General features: G+C 41.1%; 1 protein-coding gene across 6 annotated transcripts in view; it reads right to left on the bottom strand.

The window, feature by feature from the left end:
- GRIA3 (glutamate ionotropic receptor AMPA type subunit 3) overlaps positions 1 to 21513 on the bottom strand; it is a 144069-nt gene that overhangs the window by 64334 nt on the left and 58222 nt on the right. For all 6 annotated transcript variants that reach the window (XR_009488249.1, XR_009488248.1, XM_059859134.1 and 3 more), the window contains exon 4: positions 14296 to 14483. Coding sequence is in view for 4 of the 6 variants with exons in the window: in XM_059859134.1 (XP_059715117.1) it covers positions 14296 to 14483 (188 nt within the window). In the remaining 2 variants the exon portion in view is untranslated. The remainder of the gene's footprint in view (positions 1 to 14295; positions 14484 to 21513) is intronic.

Here is a 21513-nt window from a genome sequence, read left to right on the forward strand (position 1 = left end):
TTGTCATGTCTTCAAAATGACTCTGCTTATTAAACCTTTGAGAGGTCCAACATGCTACAGTCAAGCTGTAATTCATAAAGCATCTTTCAGGAGTGACCTGACAGCATTTCTATTCATACAATCGACCACACTGGCTCATAACTATTGAACTGGATCTTAATAATGTGTTTAAAATTCACAACACACCACACAGCTGTCCTAAATCTTAACAAGTACAACTCTCCTCCTCCCTCACTTTCCACCCTGCACCAACTGTCCAGCATGTTGAAGGGAGCTGCTGGATTAGCGAGCCCAGCAGAAACAATCACAGACATGTGTTACTCCCAGGGGAGCCAAGTGATGCATAAAGCTCTTTCATGAAGAAGGAAAACAGAAGTATAACAGCATAACAGGAGTATAACAAATAAATCTCATCAACTGCTGATATATTGTGAAGCTTATACAGAAAGTGGGATATTGAATAGTGGTGGTGAATAGAAAGCCAGGATTACAGGGCAAGGATTTCACAGAGCTACATGTCTTTCATAAGTTTGACTTCCAAGACTTAATATTGCTTTCACCTTGACTGAAAGAAAAGCTTATAAGATTTTACACTGAACAAAGGAGAAGAGAAAAAATAGCTGGAAACCATAATGAATAATTCAGATTTGTGATCCCACATAATTCTTGCTTTGTAGATAAAAAGATCATAATGTCAGGTTTGATATAGAATCAAATAAAATTTGTATTTTTAATTAACTCTTTGGATATTCCCAATTAATTAAGAGAACATCTAAAGGGAACATAACTAAAATGTATTTGCTTTCAAAATAAAAGTAAAATCTGCTGGTGAGCAGCAGGCTTGCTTGAAGTACAGACCTATTTGCCCGATTGGCAAATTAAATCACCATTGGCAGTTTTACTTTTCATTCTGCCTAGGGGAGTTATTTTTTTGAATGCAAGCATAAAGACAATTTTGTTTCCACTGCATCAGTCATCATTATAACAAATAGGCAACCACAAATTTTTTGCCTTTTCAGATTTTTCCTGAAGTTTTGGAAGATAGCACTAAAGCTATTAACTGGCTAATATTAAGTTGGTATGAACCACTGTGGTATTTCTAGAGCAATAATGACAAATCTCTCATGAGGACACCCATGTCTTTCCTGCACTGGTGAGCTCTTCAAATGCAGCCTCATCACTGCAGAGTAAAAAGGAAGGGTCCCCTCCAGTGACCTGCTGACCATGCTAATCCAGTGTCGTTCAGGATGCTGTTGGCCTTCTTTGCTGTGACAGTACAGGGCTGGCTTGTGGTCAGCTCGACTGCCAGGACCCCAAGATCCTTGTCTGCAGAGCTGCTTTCCAGCCAGGAAGCCTCTGCCTGGTCTGTACTGATGCATGGGGTTGTTCTTTTTCAGGTGCAGGGCTTTGCCTTTGCTGAACTTCATGAGGTTCCATTCTGCTCACTTCATCAGCCTGTCAAAGTATTGTAGCACAACTACTTGGTGTATCACTCCTCTTAATTTGGTATCATCTGCAAACTTGCTGAGACTGCACTCCATCCCACAACCTTCAGATCCCTCAGAGAGAGGTTAAACAGGATTAGCCCCAGTACCCTCAGGGCACCCCAAACAGTAGCTAACCTCCAGCTGGCCTCTGTGTTGCTGATCACAACCCTCTAAGCCCAGAAGTTCAGTCATTTTTAAATCCACCTTCCTGCCTCTGTGGGCTTTAATTTCAAAAAGGCATTGAAAAATATAAGCTAAGAGGATATGCTTGCACTTTTACTGAGAGAAGGAGTTATCATGACTTTGGCAGCACTGAAAGGAAAACTCCCATGTCCAATTAATACCTGTAAGGAGCATATCTTTCCTACACTTGAATCCACTGCCATCTGGTCAGTTTAGTCTGACCAAGATGTCAAGCTACAGGACTTATCATCCTTTATTTACAAATGAGAAAAGAAATAAAAAAAATAGATCACAAAAGTACAGATTACCTCATCTACAGCTCAAAACCACAATATTTTATGAGTCTATTAGATCTTTCCATAAAACACTGATGCTGACAGGCAGTATTGCCACGAAGAAGGTCTGAAAATTTTTACAGTGCTTTTCATACCTGACAAGTGGCAGAAATATGCCACTTTAATGGAATGACAGGCAGAGATCTGACCTGCTGTAATGTGTCTTTCCATTTTGACCATTTCTGGGAACAATGAGGCAGTGTTAACTCTAGAGCTCTTCTTTCCTATGTTTTAGCAAGACAATAGTAAGCCAAATGAAATTTCCCATAAGATCAGAGTTCAAAAGTGTTTTGTTGTTTTTGTTGAGGTTTTTTGTCCATTAATTTGGGTTCCATTGTTACAAAAAGCCTACACTTAAAAAAGAGTCTACTGTTTTTCAAGTGTACATGCACATTTCTGAGGACAAGAGAACTTAGCTACCCCTAGTTAGACAGTAATGTGCCTTTACACCTCTCTATAGAAATATAATTATGACACCTTTGCCTTCAAAGCAGCAAGCAAATGTCAGAAGTGATCCCACAACTCTCTCCTTCCCACAGCAAACAAGCAAAACTGATAAATGGACTCAGGGATAAAGAAATTTTAACAGCATCTTCAGGATAAGCTCTCAGTGTTGACTGCACTTCATGGGAACTGAGGGATATCAAGCATAGCAACAACTGTCTGGCAAGCCTAAATTGTTGTGGAGCACACTGTCTTCTCACCTGGCTAGCAGGTCAGGTGTTTTCTAGCTCCTAGCCCTATTGAAAGTATTTCTGTTCTGAGGATGGAGTTACTTGAAGCTTATCTCAGACCTGAGCAGCTCCCACCTACATTGGATTGAATGAATGAAAAGCTGTGCCTGGTGATGCAGCACCCTACTGAACCAGTGCTACCAGATGATTTGTCTTCAGGACAAAATGAAGAAAGGAGAGGAACAGAGTATCAGGGTGACCATCCAATTAGTTTAATAGAAACTGAAGGCAAGGCCCAGAAAGTTGTCAGGATGTTAGCAAGATGTTTAACCTCTCTCGAGTGCCATCTGCAAGTACTGCATCTCAGCTCTGTTCCTACCCCTCAGCAACAGGAGGAACTTCTGAAGCACTGCAGAGTCCTCTCCCTGGCCTCCTGCCCATTCCTGCAGACCCTTCCTGCACTGGGGGAGCTGCCTATGGGGTCTGCAGCCATGGCACTGCAGTTCTCTGCCTCAGTGCACTGCAAACAGCAATGCAGGAGTCACCTCCTGGAGCGTTACCATGAGAGCAATGCACAGTAGTACATCATCATTCCTCCCTGTGTTTGCTCTGCACAGGTCACTCCTTGTCACACAAACTTTCCAGACAGGACTAGGAAAAACAGGAGAACAGAAAACAAAACTCCTGCGGGAACAGGACTTTCCTCATGTAACCAGATATCACAGGAAAAATAAGAGCCCTTGTAACCCCAGTAGCTCAATTTTACTGAAAGCTGGCAGAGCCCACTCACCTGTTTTTCAATTTACACACAAGCCTCTGAAGGAAGACCATATTCCCTTTGAGGATTATAAACACTAGACAAGGTTCAATCTCCTCTCAGTATATTTATAAAAAAGGGCTTTTCTGGTGTCACGATTTTGACTCTTTCTATTACACCAACACCACCAGTGTGGATATATGAGGTTCCACAGGAACCACAATCTCATGGTGACAAAAGATACATCCCAGCTACGGGTGGTCTGTCAGTGCCAAACAAGTGATGCCTGTCCTGCCTTTAATTCTGCAGAGACAAAACCATTTCCACATTCTGCAGGAGCTGCTTCCCTCACACAAAGGGTCAAAACCTTGTGACTGTAACTGTAGTGCAAACCCAGGGAAGGCAATTTATCTCTTCACTTGGTATTAATGGGACAGAAATCTGGCCACCAGGGATAGTGATGCTGTAAAATATGCAGTAAACAATGATTTCATTTATATGAAGAATGAGTACTATATTAAATTTGAGTTAAATATTAAATGAAGAATGTGTTAAATATTAAGATGAAGATTCCACACACATATCATTTGTTGCAGATAAAAAATAACTGAATATATATTTGAGATTAATTCATCCACCATTTCAGAGCCTTCCTGCCCTTTAGAGAATGTCACAAATCCACACAGTCCCAATTGATGTATTTTGTGGTTTTGTGCAGTACATGGACCTTAGAATTTTATTTCCATGCTACTGCCCCCTTATACATTTGTGCCTACATTTTATAACCAAATCCTCACTTTTCTCTACAGCACAATATCAAGATCATTTGTTTGGGCATGTAAAACATTCTTCAAACAGCTTTTGGCTGTTCCGCAGCGAATCTCTCACGGGAGATCCTCTCCTAGAGAACCGGAATCTCCTGGAAGGAGAGGACAAAAATGTGCTTGGAGGAAGCAGGGAATTGATGCCTCTGAAGCACTTCATTAGGTTTTCCCCCTCTGGCCCCCTTCTTGTGTCCTTCCTTGCCTTGCCTCTCTTTTCATGATAGTCACATCAAGAATGAAATTCTGCTTTTAGGCCATCTCCAGAGAGATGATGGTTGTACATGTTAGTCCTTGGAGGGTAATGAAATGCAACATCTGAAAGCTGTGTTGTGCTCCATTCTCCCTCCATATGGCTACAACTTCTTTTACCATACTAATCTGACATTTGCTGATTGAATGCTGTGTAGTGGAATACACATTTAATTTGTGCATAATAGGTTACATTAGAAATTATTTCAGAAAAAAATTACAAACTGCAACATTGGTTCTGAGGGCTTTTCCCTAATTTCTTTCACTGTGCTGACAAAATCTTCTGTGCCCTGAAAAAATTTTCTTAAACTCATTTTCCTTGATATGACTTAGCAATATTATCAGATTAATTAATCTGTTGGCACAATTATTGTTAAAGGACACATTCGACTGCAAAACACTGGATCAGAACACACAGAGATGAAGAGCTTTATGACCTCTGGTAACTGCCATTCATAATCATAATTATTTACTCTTTAAAAAGAATACAATTCATGAAATAAACTTTCTATCAAAATTTCTTCTTTGTTCCTACAGACAAAACCAATGTTATATCTCTCAGGACTGCATCTCTCTTTACAATTCACATCCTTCAGTATAAAGACCTTCATGTCAAAAATAATCAAAACTTAAACTACCTTTCATCACTTGAAGCTAGTTCACTAAAAACATGATCAGATACAAGGGGCTGTTACAACCAAAACTTCTTTGTGCCATATGAAAAGGATACTCAAAATTGCTGAGACCTTTCCCCCTTATTTTGCCCTTTCCCCCTTATTTTGCCAAGACACCTTCACAAAAAGGCACTTGCTTCCAGACAACTTCCTTGAAGAGATGTGTCATAGACATTTTTAAACAGTGAATTCTTTAGATCCTTAAGTAAGGATGATGAACTAAAAATCCAATTGTGTTCTGGAGGAGTTTTTGCAGCTGTATTTATGACAAGCAAATGAGTTATTACATGTGTTACTCTGCAGCAGTGGTTTTCACACACAGGTAATTTTAAGGAGATAATATTTAAATTGTCTATGCTGTTCTAGTATATTTTTTGAAAAATATCCTCCTTCAAGAAATGATCATGAAAGATGATTTAACGTTCAAGGAAGTTCCAGTACTTTTTTAAGTCTCTGTAAAATCCTAAGTTCTTCTTTTAAATTTCACCTAAAATTTCCCACGGAGGCTTTAGATCTCACAGAAACCACAGATAAGTTGCTTTCCTAGCAACATTTGTAGTTGCATTTCCTTCAATCTACAGTGCAGCCAGCTCCAGTCTGTGTAACATGGTCCCACCATCCCCATTTCCAGCTTCCCATGCCCTCTCTTTCCTCTTGCTGCCTCCTTGCTCCTCAGCAGCTCCTGCAGACCTACAAGTCCATATCAGGTAGATCAAAACCACCACTACCAAAGCTGACTTCTAGCTTAGCGTGCCTCCCAAAATTTCACAACTTCTGAAGTCACTTTCACAAAGATTGCTAATAATAGCAATATTACATTTATTCTCAGTTGCTCAAACCTTCTGTAGAAGCCAGAAGAGCTTCAGGACTGTCCCACAGTTTGATGGTGTATCCACATCACTAACAGGCAGCTCTTCAGTGCCCTTTGGACCATGTGCCCAAACTCTGTGGCACAGGAGACATCCAACTGTCCCTTATGGCTTTCAGTTCCATGAAACTGTACATCCAACACCTTTCAGAGCACACCCTTGCAATCACAGACACACATAAACAATGCTCATTTCTTCTTTTCATATCCCACAGCATAAACTTCTTCAGTCTTAGCTGCTCAAAATATAAAAGGATCTATATTCACTGGGGGAAGAAAGGAAGAAATTAGGTAAACTGAGTCACACAGTTTTCATTTTAAAAACACACAAATTTCCCATTTTCTCCGTACTTCCCATCAGCACGTCAGAGTAAAATCCCAGTGTTATTCCCTGGAATTGGACAAGAGTCCTTGGAAAAAGAATTCTGCTTATATAAACTATTACTGCATGTCAGGATCACTTCAAACTATTATTTGGATATAACCCAGAAGTGTCGCAGTAATTCAGTCCCAGTGCTCACACGGGAATTTTTTGGAAGGGGTTCTGTACTGCAGAGCACTGCTTTCAAGCAGACCAAAAATACTGAATAGTAGCCATTCTTTTTTTTTTTTTTTCCCCTTTTTAAGCGTTTCCTTTCCTTTTCAAATGCCCTACAAAATTTAGAAAAAATAGTGCAATCTCCTCTAGGAAAGACAAGGTTACTTTTTCTTATTTTTTTATTATAAATAGCATTTTACTGTGACTGGAATTGCACTCAATTTGCTTTTTTTCAATGCTTTCAAAGAGTCTGAAAGGTTTATTCTGCCTCACTATAAGCAGCACTCTGCAATAGTCCCACATAACTTGGTGCATAAACCATGAACTGAAAACGATTATGAAGAGTTAATTTATTTTTACTAGATTTTTATGCAGCAGGGCCGCCTGTTTTACTCATATGAGGTAACAGAGATACAGCAATATTTTTCTTTTCTGATTCTCTACATGCATTTTCCCAGGAGAGAAGATACTTAAGGTATTTTTTAAGTGTCTGTGTATATAGTTGATAATTTTATTTATTACACATTTTGGAAGACAGAGCTTCCAATAATACATACACCATTATACCTCCACATGCTTGCCTATGGTGTGACACGAACAAATTTAATTTAGTAACATGGGCTTTTTTTAAGCCATGGAACATTAGTTTTCTCTAAAATTATTACACTGCTTTCCAGCTCACTGGTTGGACTTTGTGGGGTACGTTTGTATTTGAGTTGGGTTGATTGATAGGGCCTGATTCTCTATAAAAATAGTCCAAGCTCCCCCTGATGTCTTCAATCTGCTCCCCAGAGGCAGGTGGAATTGCACAGGTAAGAGAGGATAAGAGACAGGAATCCCATAAGAATGTACAATTACAGCAGCAAGAGACTGGACTGGGATGAACTTTGCCATAGAATGCCTGACCCAAACCCATCTGGAGCCTGCAGCCAACACAGCACAGCTCTGGATCACACCTCTGGACCTCACTTCTGGGGATGTCTCCCCACAAGACTGTAGCTATGAAATCTCAGGGTGGTCCACAGTGCACCACCAGCACCTGGGCTCAGAAAGCCCAGGGGGGTGGCTCCCAATTCTGAAAATCTTGCTCTCTGAACTGCACTGCAACTATTCTCTATGAGGTGCACTTGGGAACACCTTGGTCCACAAGGGGCCCTGGAAAGCCCCAGTGGTTCTCCTCCTCCCCCAGATACGTGATCCATCTCACACTGAAGCCATTAATCCCAGCTTAGTGAGCTGTGAACAAAAGACTCACACTCTTGTGCAGCTTTTCTTTTACTTCTTTCCTTGTAAATGAACTGATGAGACACCAGAACTATCGTGCTGTCTCTGGTGATGTACAAGGCCCGTTTGCACAGTGGTACTGTGCTATTACTATTCATTTTGATAGTGTGTTTCCTTCCTCTCCCTGCAGTTGGTTCATCTGAATTGTCGCCAGGATGGTTGGTTGCCTTGGAAACTAATTAAGGAAAGGCTTTGGTTAGAAGCAGAGTTTCAAGCATTAAACTATTTGAGAGACAGATGCAGAAATTAAGGTAATGTCTGCTAAGATGAAAGGGCTCATCCTTTAGTATAAAGAGAAAGAACCACATTTAAATGCCAGGACTGAAACAAAGCAACTTACATACAAACTGATTTTTAAAACCTGGAGGAGATGACTGAGCGAAGGTTTTCAAAATCAGTCAGGAGCTTAGAAGGGGTGACAAAGATTCCCAAAGCTATTAGAGATGGAGAGATGGACAAATAGGGAAAGAAAAAAACTCAGGGAATCATATGTTGAACAAATTATAGCCAGCTCTCCCTTTTCCTCAAATACTCTGTGTCTTTAAAACACTTCTTGTGAATGCTGTTTTTGAAAACTATCTGCAGAACTAATTAAAGACCAAATCCCCTCTTCCAGTCCAGGTATGGCACAAGAATCATCCATGAGTCCATCTGCTCCCAAAGCTGGGAAAGGTGAGGGCCAATGGCCCTCAGGGTAACAAGGGGAACAACATGAGCAGCTCAGACAGTGTGGACACGGGCTCAACAGTGAGTGGGACCCTCAGAGGGCTCAGGGCAAACACGTGCACCATTTCTGTGCCCTGAAAAGCTGCACAGAAAGGTGAGCTATGCAACAAATTGAGCTTTTACAGCTACCAATTAACTGAAGTTCAAAGCAAATACAATCTCTGTATGAGCACAGGGATATCAATTTAAATACCATCCTCAGGATAAGGGTTGACTCTGTACTTGCAACAGCATAACTAAACAAAGATTTTGGTTCTCTGTACATTTAATGGCAATGCAGAGGTTACCATGTAAGCATGACTGTAACAGCATAACAGAATACTACAAATATTGTGGTAAAAATATGCAAAGTATTAAAAGCAGATGCATGTGTGTGCATCAGTGTGTGCATAAATATCCCATAAATTATCATAAAACATAAAATGAGCAGCTGCTACAATCACAGAAAAATAAAAACTAATGGTGACTTCAGGTTCATACACCACTGGCACAAGAAACAATAGTTGCTTGGCAGCAATCTTCCACATTCACAGTGAGATGTTTCTGAATTAATTATTATTACTACTGATCAGATACATTTAATGTCTTTTGAACATTTTTAAGCTTTGTGTGCCATTACTTCAATCATCCTGCAGGATGACTAATAATGCTCTGATAAATTCCTGTCATTTAGAACCTGGTTTGTTTTATGAAATCTGGATGATGGCTTTGGAGAGACATTCCTTTTTACAAGCTAGAGATCTTTCCTCAGGTATGTGTGAAATGTGCTGTATGTGGGGCAATTAACCCAAGACATTACTCTCTCTGCTTTAGCAATTCATCTCCTGCCCTTTATGAGTTTCTGCTGACAGGAGCAGGCCCTTTAAGGCAGATAGAGCTGTCACTTTTGACTTATCCCCCATTCTTAGTCTTCTGCTGGCCACCTCCTGAGGGTGCCTGACCTAAGTAATTCCCCTTTCCTCCCCATATTCCCATACAGACTTGGGAGCTGCTGAAACTTGCTGGGTGTGAAGGGAAAGAAGTGACCTTTCATTCTCCTTTACATCCTGGTTTCAACAATACTCATGGGTATCTAATGAAGAAATGTCCTAAATTTTAAGTTTCTAGTTCATTGGAAATGTAAAAATGAACTGTACCAGTTTCAGCGTGATGTTACACAACATTCTACAAAGCAGATACTCTCTTGGAGCCTCAGCTGAACCCTACTGCTTCACACAGCTCCAGACAGAGGATAAAATCAGGCTGTGACACAGCTGTGGCCCTGAGCCCTGGAGAAGGTGACAGGCACACTGCTCTGGAGGGTCTGCTCTGAGCGGTGCAGTGCCTTCAGAGGACATGGCACTGCTGGCCTTCAAAAGCAAAGCAGAGGCTGAAGCTACTCATGGCTCTGCTTCAAGGGGCCCTCTGGATTTGTAGTCAATTGTATTTTAGATTGCTATGGAGAACACAGGCAAACCCCCACCAGACCCTGTTTATAATGGAACACATAAACCAGGAAGTTTACATGACAGTGGTCTTGACTTTGTTCAATTACAGTTTTCACTATTGTTATTTTTAATGACTGTTCATTAACACAATACTGCAGTTCTGTGTTAATTCTTAAGATACCCTAAATGTGAAAGCTGCAGTGCAGTGAGCTCACTCTGAGATCTGAGCAGCTCTGCAGGGAGATGCAGCTGGGGCTGTACTGAAAACCTGCCCACCTCCATCCTAATCTCAGAATTTCAGACTTGAAGGTCGTCATAGTCAGTGCGAGCACAGGACAGAGTTCAGTCAATCAGATTACCCCTCTTAATCCTAGAGAGGCTTCACTTTCAGTTGTCTTTGACACTCTGGCTGTCATTGTAAAACTTTGGGGACTGCATTCTCTACTGTAATATTACTTTTGCTTTGTGAGATGCCTTCACTTAATACAGACACTGCCTTGGAGCCTAACCTTCATGACTAAGTTTGGAGATAGCATCCTTTCAATAAAAACATGCAGTCTCTGGAATAAGCAGGTCTTTTATAAAGTTTCACCATTTTGATTCTGAATGGAGTTTCTTCCTCCTCATTTGCCCTCAGGAGATTTTCTTCTAAGTGGACATAAAGCCACTATGGTCTGAAATACAGTTTATTATTCTGGGAATAAGAAAAACATATTTCTAAACTCAAAAACATGTCTCTAAATACATGGTTGAACAGGCTAAGGCTTACTGTTAGCTCTCAAAAGAAATGTTCTTCTGTTTATGAGAACAAAATTTTATATCTATCTGTGAAGAAATACAGAATATTTTAGCATCAAGGAACAAGAAGTGTGGGGAGCTTATGAATTTTGCATGATATAAGTGTTGCTATCTGTATGCCTGAGAGGCCAGTAGATGATTGAATTGGATATAGTTTTGTTGAGCAAGGGGGATACAGATTCACGTGCTCAGTGGTTATAGAACTACAGGGCAGGTGAACAAACAGATGGCAACTTACAGAATAACTACTGATTTCTCTGCTTCCCTCTATTCTACAGCTGAAGAGGTTTGGGCAGGGTATCTACCTCCAGGACAAAATGTAAGGCCATCACAAATTCTTCTGAATGGGGAATGAAAACAAATCAGCTTACAGGATGAAATTTGGCACAAAAACAGATTACTCAGGCAGAGTAGGAGCTGAGGTGCCCTCTTTCCCTGACCTTATATTCACAGCTGGGAAGATCAGGTACCAGACAGCCCTGAGAAGAGAAACACTTCACATGACAGGTCTTGGAAATGTAGGGGCATACACACATGTGCCATATGCTAAAGGCACATGGAATACTCAAGGTCACTGACTCACTGGAGGAAGGTACAGAATATTCCAGAATGACCTGAAGTCTCAGAAGAAAATCCCCAGATGTGTAATTGTCTTTGGATGAGCCTGAATTTTTGGGAGAGATGTATACCCTGGTCTGAACTGGTTGAAAAAAGGATCAAAGGAAGAGAAGTGCACACACTGACCAGCCTGATACAGGAAAAGAGGTCACTCTTACTGAATCCAAGCACTAACACAAAGCCATGATACATGGCTCCTGGAGCAGAGCACTGACAAGCTTGCTGAATGGGCTGGCCAAGAGCCCAAAAGTCTGATAGCAAACTCAGTGCGTGTGTAGACTGTTTAGTGGTTTACAGTCTGTTTATTTCTGCTATGACTTTTCTTCTTGAATAAGTTCTATTTAAGCCTCTGAAATCCAGGGTCACTGGCAAGTGCTGCTGCTGCTGACTCAGAGTGAAATAGCAGGTGCCATGCAGTAACCACACAAACCCCCTCTCAGGAGGGAGGCAGCACTCCCAGAAGCTAATGGGAGGGTTGACCTTTGGAGCTCTGCTCCTAGGAGGCCAAAAAAGGGAGAGGGATGGAGAGGCAGCTGGGTAGAGGCAGCCTGTACCAGCCCTCTATGGCACACAGGTTGTCCATCAGTGCTCTGACACAGCAGTTCAGGCAGGTAGGGTGTCTTGGCTTCCTTTTGTTCTCACTGGGGAAAAAAAACCCCATCTGCAAAGGTGCATCAGCAAGTGGTACCAGGCTCAGATGTTACTGCTTCTCAGCTGAGCAGCCTTCCTAAACTCCACACATAGCACTGAACTGACTTTTTAAACTGCAATAAAACGCTAGATTTGAAATATGCAAATCCAGACTTATCTCTCCCCTCAATATTATGCTATCAGCAAACACACTTGGCTGAAAAAAAGGCAACTCTCCATTCCCTTGAGCAAACTGGATAGATGGATTTAAATACAACACATGTTTGTGGAAACTTTTAACTACTTTATGAGACGATAACAGGGTAAGCAGAGGAGATGGAAGGAAAAGCCTACAAACAATAACTGTTCAGCTATCAGCCTAGGGTCCATCCACCATTACTGACTTTCCCTGCAGAAATTTAAGTCACCGCTTTTCAGTATCCAATTAAAAAACCTCTGGAAATTGTTGACAGAAAATATTTTTAGCATCAGGGGTACGAGCATGTACTGTAGAGTTTGGGGAAACCTGGAGGCCCCAGCAGCAAATTTTTACTTAACAGATGCTAATCACACTGACAGAAGACCGAATCATACATTTAACAAAACTGAAACTTCACGAGAGTTGAATTTAGAACAGTAGCAGAAAAAAAAGTCGCCAGGTTTTTTTGCTACATGGTTTGCTTGGTATATAGCTTTCCTTGTAGGCACTGAAGTGGTTTGACTTATTTTTCTCTTACTTGGACAATAGAAGGAAAAATGAGAAAAATGTAAATGAAGTCAGATCAAACAAAAGGCTTGCTTCTCAGCTGAGAGGGGGCCCACAGAGCTCTTTAAGCTTGGCTCAGGAGTGCTCTCCTGCAGCATTTTCAAAAGAGTGGGCTGTGGGTAGGTATGGTGTTTTGCATCTTTTCCAAGAACACAAGCAACCGAAAGAAAAACAAATGAGAAGTTTCTTACACTTTTCAGTATGAATTTCCTTAAAGACAGCACTCACCATATTGCCTAAAAATACAGCATAAAATGCATTGCTGTGTATTAGCACCACAACCACACCAGTTGTCAGAGTCAGGGGCCAGCACAGCTTGTGCCCTGCTCTCTTGAGCACCTCTTTCCTCGCTCTGTAAGTAGCAGCTGTGGCACCTGGCTGTCCCCACAGACTGACCCTCTGTGATACACCTCAAGGAACTGAATATTTTGAGAAGGAACACAGTGAATATATTTTTCATGTTTCCCAGGCTTTATGGCAGTGAGGTCAGTTGGTAGTTTACAATACAACATTTCTAAGAGATATGCTAATGCTTCATGAAATTTAAATGTTATTGATCTATTCCATCCTATGAACCCACAGTTAAATTTACAAAATGGCAGTAATCAGAGGGTTTTTCAGTCTTAATGCAAGAGAATTCCTACATGCCTGTGACTATCCAAGCAGCATAGATTTGGTGCCACACCAGCAGGAGCTTTACTGTGAGCCCAGGCAGCAGGGAACTGTCCTGTGTCTGCTTCTGACAGTTTGTATTTCTTACTACACCTCTTCAAGCACATTGCAGAGCACAACCCCTGACACAGGCAGAGTGGGCAATACCCTGGGATGGCCAGAGAGTATGGCCATTACTCTGGGGCAAAGCAATCACTGGGAAAGCCATGCAAGAGCAAATCAGTCACTCCAAATGCATCTTGCCCCACAAGGTGCTTAGACTCCATCACCCACAATTTAAGCCTTTCAACAGCCCTGGCTGTGCAGAGGGGAGGACTTTATGTATCAAAATGTATTAATGAATTGTCTGGACTAGCAGCTGAATTTTCCATTAGTACAATTTCCTTCTGGGAATTCTTTATGATGATTTTGTGATACTTCACTGGCTTTTTATTTCTTGTTTCACATTCCACTTAAAAAACTGCACCTGTCTTGCAATCCTTACAAGTGATCTTGATTCCAGTGATATTACTCTGGCAGCTGAGGTTCTAGGCTCCTTATCTACCTAAAAATTATTCATTATTAACATTTGGGAAAAAATATCACAGCGATGTTTCCTGGTAGGTCACATGTAAGTCCTGCCACCAACTGTGAGCATCAGTGTGACATTTTAATTTTACTAGGGAACTGGCCACTTGTTGGGACTCACATCTCAAAGGATACTTAATAATCTCTAGAAATAAGCAATTCTGGAAAAATTGATGACGTCTGTCACAGAAAGATCACAATTTCTGAAAAGCAGATACCTGTTCCAAAATGGTGTTGATTCTGTCTACTTCACAGTCAATTAAGTATCTTTTTTCTTGCCGTCTGTCCATCTCCTCTATAATTCTTCTGAACTCTTGAACATCTTTTATGCTTCCTACAGATCTGGCTGTCACTTGCCAGTTGTTCTGTACTGCTGCTTCCATAATTGCCTGAAGAATGGAAAATCCTGTGGGGGAAGAGACAATACAACCATTTAAAAGCAGAACAAAAATAAAAGCTGTTTTGAATGTTGGACAAAGGGTTCACAAAAACTTGCATCAACTAAAGGGACACAGACTAGCTGAGAGCCTGCAAGTGCTTCACTGCTTGAAAAAACAACAGTGTAGAGACCAGTTTCTCCTTTCAGCTATGCCACAGGCAAAGTCACCAACTTCATCAGAACGTCTTGGCAGTATATCACTGCAAGGCCTATCAGAATCTGTCCAACATACCAGATTATGATCCTTTCAGGGATGTTTATGGTCATGCTGGGGTCCGTGCCAGCTGAGAATAGGAGCCTGCAGCCATTATTTGGGCAGAGGCCCATCAGCCTGAGGAGCAGGACAAAGGGGGTGATTTGCCTGTGCAGACTGCAGCAATGGGTCATTAACTGGCAGGGATCCAAGCACTGCACAAGAATGTCAATTAAGTCATTGCACCGGTCACTGGAGCCACAACCATGGGAAAGTACTTTACTGACACTCACTCTGATTTCAAAAAATGTTTTTAAATATGGAGTCTAGCAGCATTAACCACACTTTCAATGTGTTCATTAAGGTAATACCAACTCAGTTAGCATTCTCTACGCAGGAGAGAAGCAGCACAGAACGACCAAGGACCACACAGTGGGAAATTACAGAGGCAAGCAGCAGCTCAATTTCTTGTGAACAGCTGTGCCTCAGCAAAAGGCAGAACCCAAGTCAAGTCCCTAAGTGAAAAGTGGTGCAACTAAAGACAGAATTTCTGTCAAGTCATGCTTATGTAGAAATCACCAGATATTGACTTGCATCCCTTTATTTTAGTATGTAGCTGGGAAGCTATTTTCATTCAGAAAATTTAATTTTGTGCATAGTTCTAATTGTTCCAATTCTGAGCAGATGCCAATCAGAGACAGAGGTCATCTACTTCAAGCACACCTAGTGGTTTTCAGTAGAGTTCTATTGTACTGAAGCATATCCATATGAGTGCTGCTTCTGTCCAGATAATGTATTTGCAAAACTATCAGTCCAGTTATTTAGTCATACGGTGGATTTCTTATCCACAGCCAGATTTGAAAAGCTTACATACAACCACATAAACATACAGGATCAACAACCACTTAATCATGCTCTGTGATAATCAGGTCTCTGAAACTGAAAGGAGTTTGAGCTACAGAGGAACAAGATGTTCACTGCTGCGAATTACACCCATAGCTATTCTGAACTCAGACATCCCTGCAGAGGTACCACAATAACAAAGAACTTGTGCTGCAGCCTGATCTTCCACAGCCTGCTGTAAATTTGTAGTGGCTGTGTGAACCAGAGGAGCTGCACCATTACCTCATTACAGACACAAACAAGGGAAGAATGATTTTCTGGATTACAATTAGATTATCATAATTTACTGTGTGACTTCCTTAGGTCTCACTCAAATGCCCTCACTTTCCCTGCGTAGCCTCCTTGATTCTTAATGCTTTTCTTTGTATGAATGCACTTTACCATCCCATGAAAGGTGGTGACAATTAATATGTACGCTGGTTGAGAATTCTTTCTGGCATCTTCTTTCCTCTGAGACTACGGAAAGAGAGGCATTTACATATGTATAGCACAATGAACTCAATCTTCCTTAACATCATATTTTACAAAAATGGTTGTGATGTCTGTGACAGCATTGTGATTGCATTACATGTAGCAGGAAGATCTAAGCCTAAGATACTTAGTTGGCTGCAAATGAGGAATTTTTATGTGGAAACATAAATACCGCTAATGGGGATTTACAAATGCTTTGTGTACAAAGATGTGCTTTTGAAAAGACATTATTCCAGTCAGTAATAAATATTTGCAACTTTGTTTCATCATTCATATAACATCTAAGTATGAACCCTGAGCTTGCTGTAAGCAACAACAGTCCGTAAGTCCAGGCTTTTTTACTCCAGATTGAACAAATTAGTTCAAAATATTATAGAAAACTGACACTTCAAACATATCTGTAGCTCTGTTTTTTGCTAATGACACATCCAAAGCTCGTGAACTATCTCAAGGAAAGAAGGAAAATGAATATGCTGGAGTGAAGAGGCCATTGCATCCCAGTTTCAGCTAACACTGAGTCAGAATTTGCTTTGTCAAACCTTGTCTATCTCAGAAGAAAGTTGGGCAATTTTCCTAATTTTGTGCAATTGCATGTTTATGTGGGTGTGAGTAAATGTGTATTTTTGTATGCATGTGTATTAGTCAGTGGTTACCATTTCAAGAAAGGCTGCTGAGTAATCTTGCTCTTTCTCCTATGCATGAAAATACAATTACAGTAAACTAAAACCGAAAAGTTCCAGAGCTTTGTAATTTCTGTCTTCTCTGCCTCCTCTTTCTCCTTGTCACATCAAATATTCACCATCACAGTCCCCTCTACCCCCGCCAGTTCTTGAAATCCTCCCTATGGGCACCGTCTGTGCTGTGCCAGCTCCTCTCTCTTGGGCCCTCTCCCACCCTTGCTTTGAGAAGAACCATTTGCCCTTCCTGCAGCAGCTCATTAGACCAGTCAGTCCTCTGATGACCTTTACAGAGCCCATTCTGGTTTACTAAAGCTTGGTTCAAACCTCCTGCTCTCACAGGAAGGTGGCACCTGCATCCTCACTGTTCCAGTCTCGGGTCTCTCCTCATGTCTAATGCCTCCAGCACAATTTACCACATTTCACATCATTACCCTTACCTGGTATTTCTGTAAACAACATGTTCCAGGCTCCAGCTGTACTTTACCATTAAAAGAGCTGTTACATAAGCAGTATGATTGTTTAACTAAAAGGACCATTTTATCTTGCAATGTGAACTTTTCTTTCTAGCATAACAATGCAAGCTGTGTCATTTTGGGAGCACTGCCTGGGTAACAGATGGGGAAATGATTTCCCGTGTTGTGTGCACTGTCAGTGACCAGGCCTGGACATGGTGCTTGCCCACACCCTGCCCTCAGGACACACAAAAATGCTCACCCCTCAGCCCCCTGGAGGTGCAGAACTCTTGCAGGTAACTCTCATCTTGTTCCCCCTAAAGAAGAAAGCAACAGCCAGCCATGGCAATTATCTCTGGTCTGAAGTCTTTGTCTGGTGTGCATCACATTTTCTCCAAAACACTAAAGAACTGATAATTCACCACAGGTCTGTGGAGAAGTTGTGCAGGAAGGGATTTCATCAATACTGTTGCCAGTTTATACTACTTCTATCAAGACAGCCAAAAAATATTAGTTAAGGCAAGAAAAACTTGAGATTATCTTGAAACTGGGACATAATATCACCAAAATTCAGTGGCTGCTCATTCTGTAGTCATTAACACCAATGCAGACCACAAGAAAAAATTATTTAGTCCCCAATCTGATCTTTCAACCTCTTTTTTTTAGTCATACCTTGGACATGAAAAATAGTAGGATGAAAGGCAGGCATTTTTCTGGAAGCAGTGTTTCTGAGGTTAGTTCATCTGAAGGCAGCACATCCCTTCTCTGCACTGTGTTATTAACAAGTTGGCATTACAGATTTAAGAATAGTCTGGTCATGTGATGGCTGTGGCCACACTTGCCAGGTCACGTAACGCACAGGTTGCTCCTGTCATCTTTGAGTGCAATCTCACAGGTCAATCTCATCAGCAGCACTAAAAGCTTAGATGATCCTGGCCTTAACATTCAAATACGCCATTGTCTGCCTTATTTTTAAAATATTGATGAATTCAACTAGCTAGCTCTCATTTAAACAGCCTTCAAAATGATTGGGCTGAAGGTAAACATAGAAATAAAACTAAAACCAAACAAATGCCCAGCTTGCCTCTCAGTGAGCTGAAGCAAGTATTTTGAGTTTTGCAGACTGAAGCTTACAAAGAAGGAAAGCATTCTAAATAAATTTCTTGTAAAGCAGTGAAAATCTTTTTTGTTGCAATGCTATCTCTGTACTTTGAACAATGCAGATGGAATTACATTCTGGCCAGTCCTCCCTGAAGCTGGACTAAAACAAACTCAGCCAGCACCTTGCTACTTCTGCCAGGGAAGTAAAGTTTGTGCCTCTTTTGGTTATTCCTTTATTTAAAACCTCTCTTCACTGACTCTAATAACACAAGTCAAGAGGATGTTTCACTCTTTTGCATCTCTGAAAGCTCACAAAATTTCTCCCACATTCACATAGGCAAAATTCATGTCAGCAGTTTGCTCAGCCATATGAAATTCCATGTGCTACATCACTGAACTTACTCTTGTTTAAATAACAGCAATCATTAATGTGACATGACTAAGTGATCACACTGGAACATCTGTAGTATCACATGAGCCCTTGTGGCTGGCACTGAAGTACTAACTGCAAAAAGTTACCACTTATGTAAATCCCTTTTCCTGAATGTTCTTGATAAGACCTTGGACCTTTAGCCTCCTACAGAAATGGAAGAGCACTTGCCCTTGCCTTTGCCTTGCTGAATACCAGCAATCCATGAGGGGTGGATTTTCCTGACAGGCAGCATGCTTGTGCCACGTGAATGAACATGGGCTCTGATCTGAATACTTGTGCTTTGAGCTATGGATCTGGGACATGATACCCAGATCTACGCTCCTGGCCCATGAGTGAACTTCAGGGATTTAAGTTTGAGCAGTGTTTGTCAAGGGCACAACGAACTCACCAAAAAAGAGGCCATCCAGGCAAGTGATCCCCCATGACAAATACAATTGCTATGACACCAGCTTACACTTCAAGTGTACCAGAGGTTGGTAAATTGAGATATACTTGGATATTCTGTGTGTTTGGCACTGAACCTAACACTAATTTGAAAGCTAACAGATCACCATGTTAGGATGAGTTCAAAAACAACTAGCCAACCCCAAAATTCCCCATCATCCAAAATCCCAACATGTTGGTGGGGCAAGTATGCTTTGCATAACCCAGGTCTGCTTAACAACTTCATAAGCAGGGGAAGAAGCAAGGAACAAGCTACTAGACAAGTCACCAGGAAGCAATTCAGCAAATGATGATGACCCTGGAATGCTCCTTCAGTCTCACACATGTTCAAATTATTAAATAGAGTCAGAGCAACACATCTGGTTTTGACCTGATCACTTCTAGCTGGCAACCAACATGTAAAGTGTTACACCCCATTACTCTGGTAGCAGACAACCTTCTAGACCAAGTAGAAAACACACTGTAAAGATTTTTTTTTGAATTTCTGCTTTTTCTGTTCTGTAAATGTAAACCCCTAGCTTACTCTGTACATACACTACAGTACTGCAACCTGTCATCCATAAACAGAGAAATACACAAATAGCTATGACAGCTTGGTTGAGTGAATGTGAACTTGCCTGGCTCTAAAGGAGAATTTACAAGAACCATCTGGTTCATATTTGTTAGGGATGGGATACAGCTAAAACTGCAGAAATTCAGAGCTGCTGAATGCAAGTAAAATACCTGTTTTCCCCCCTAAATGGCTCTCTCTGAATCCATTTCACCTTGATCTAGTCTTTCATAACAACCTTGCATCTAACTTGCCTCTCATTTTACTCAAGTTTTAGGTCAGTGCAACTACACTGTTTTTGAAGGAAGCTGTGCCAGTGTAAAATGAGAGCAATGTAGTAAGGGATCAAAGAGTTCAATAACCAAGGACAAGACAAAAAGATGTCGTAAGCAATGCTGTCACTTCCACAGGGGCACTTATTCATATGACTTTCACAATGTTGTGGGCAAATCTGCTGGTGCAGGACAGATAGGGATACCTCAGTACAAGGATATGATCCAAAGTTTATCAAAAAGAGCTGTGTTCTAGTTTTAGCTTTGCTATGTAAATCTTTAATTAAATAATTTTCAAAGGAATAATAATTGAGTGAACAGCTTCTGGATACAGATTGGTAACAGAACAGAAAAGATGGAATCACATCAAGACCAGAGTAGATTCCACTCGATGAAAACATAACAGATAAACAATTATGTAGAGAAGGCAGAATTAGCAATGAAAATCAGAAAAAGGAATAATGAATTTTGAGAAGTGACAGAAGGTGAAGAGCACTGTGTTATGCAGTGATATGGGCAGTAGGGTATCCTCTGTACTGATGCTGATGGAACTGACACTGATGCTACCAGAGTTGTGAGGGCACTCAGTCACCAGACAGTGCTGAGATCTGGCAGACATGGGTCTAGGAGTAGTGGAGAGCTCTCCCAAAGTGAAAACTTTTTACATGCAAATTGCAAAACTGTAAAACTACATTAGCATTAAAAGCAATTAACTTCCAAGCTTTAGAATAGCTGAATAACAAAAAAATTAATTGAAATGGCTAAGTACAGATACTTCACCAGGGAAGCTCTACAGAGTCCAGGGCTCTGTCTGTCCAGCCCAAGCCCTAAAACTAGGCAGTAAGCACAGTGCTGTTACAGAAGCAGTGAGATACAAATCTATGGAAATAAATTCCTATGGTATTACTCACTGACACCAATTTCCCTGAGTGCCCTGAATTCTCCTGCAAGGACATGCTCCAAGTGCCATCAGCAAATCCAGAATAAACCATTTGCTGAGTATCCTGCATCCTACTGGTATCAGGAAGCTAACACCATAACTTTAGTACAATTATCACAGCCCTGCCAAGATGCAGCTTTCCCTTGTGTTCTTCACCTTTGATCTCTTCTAGGTCACAACCACGGTTTTGCAGCCTCACTTACTGCCTCTTGCATGGAGCAAGCAAGAAGTCTTGCTCCTTTCAACAGACCAGCCTTCAGCTGAAGAGCATTTGAATGATATAAACAGATTAGAAGTTTCTTAGGGTAAAACCAGAAGAAACCAAGATACACAGATATTGCCAACCATTTCCTTCAGACCACCAGAGATGGGGCTTTTTTGTTTGTTTTTTGCATCACCCCTGTGAATAGGTTACTGAAAAAACCAGATCTAGTCACCATGGATAGAAAGTATCTCAGCCATAATCCTCCTGCCATCAGACACAGTGAGCTGACCATAATAAGGCCTAAGTGGACTTGATCTGTCCTTAACTTCAGGCACATTTGGATGACAGTCTCT

The sequence above is a fragment of the Haemorhous mexicanus genome, chromosome 14 (assembly GCF_027477595.1).
Source record: "Haemorhous mexicanus isolate bHaeMex1 chromosome 14, bHaeMex1.pri, whole genome shotgun sequence".
In the NCBI taxonomy this organism is placed as follows: Eukaryota; Metazoa; Chordata; class Aves; order Passeriformes; family Fringillidae; genus Haemorhous; species Haemorhous mexicanus.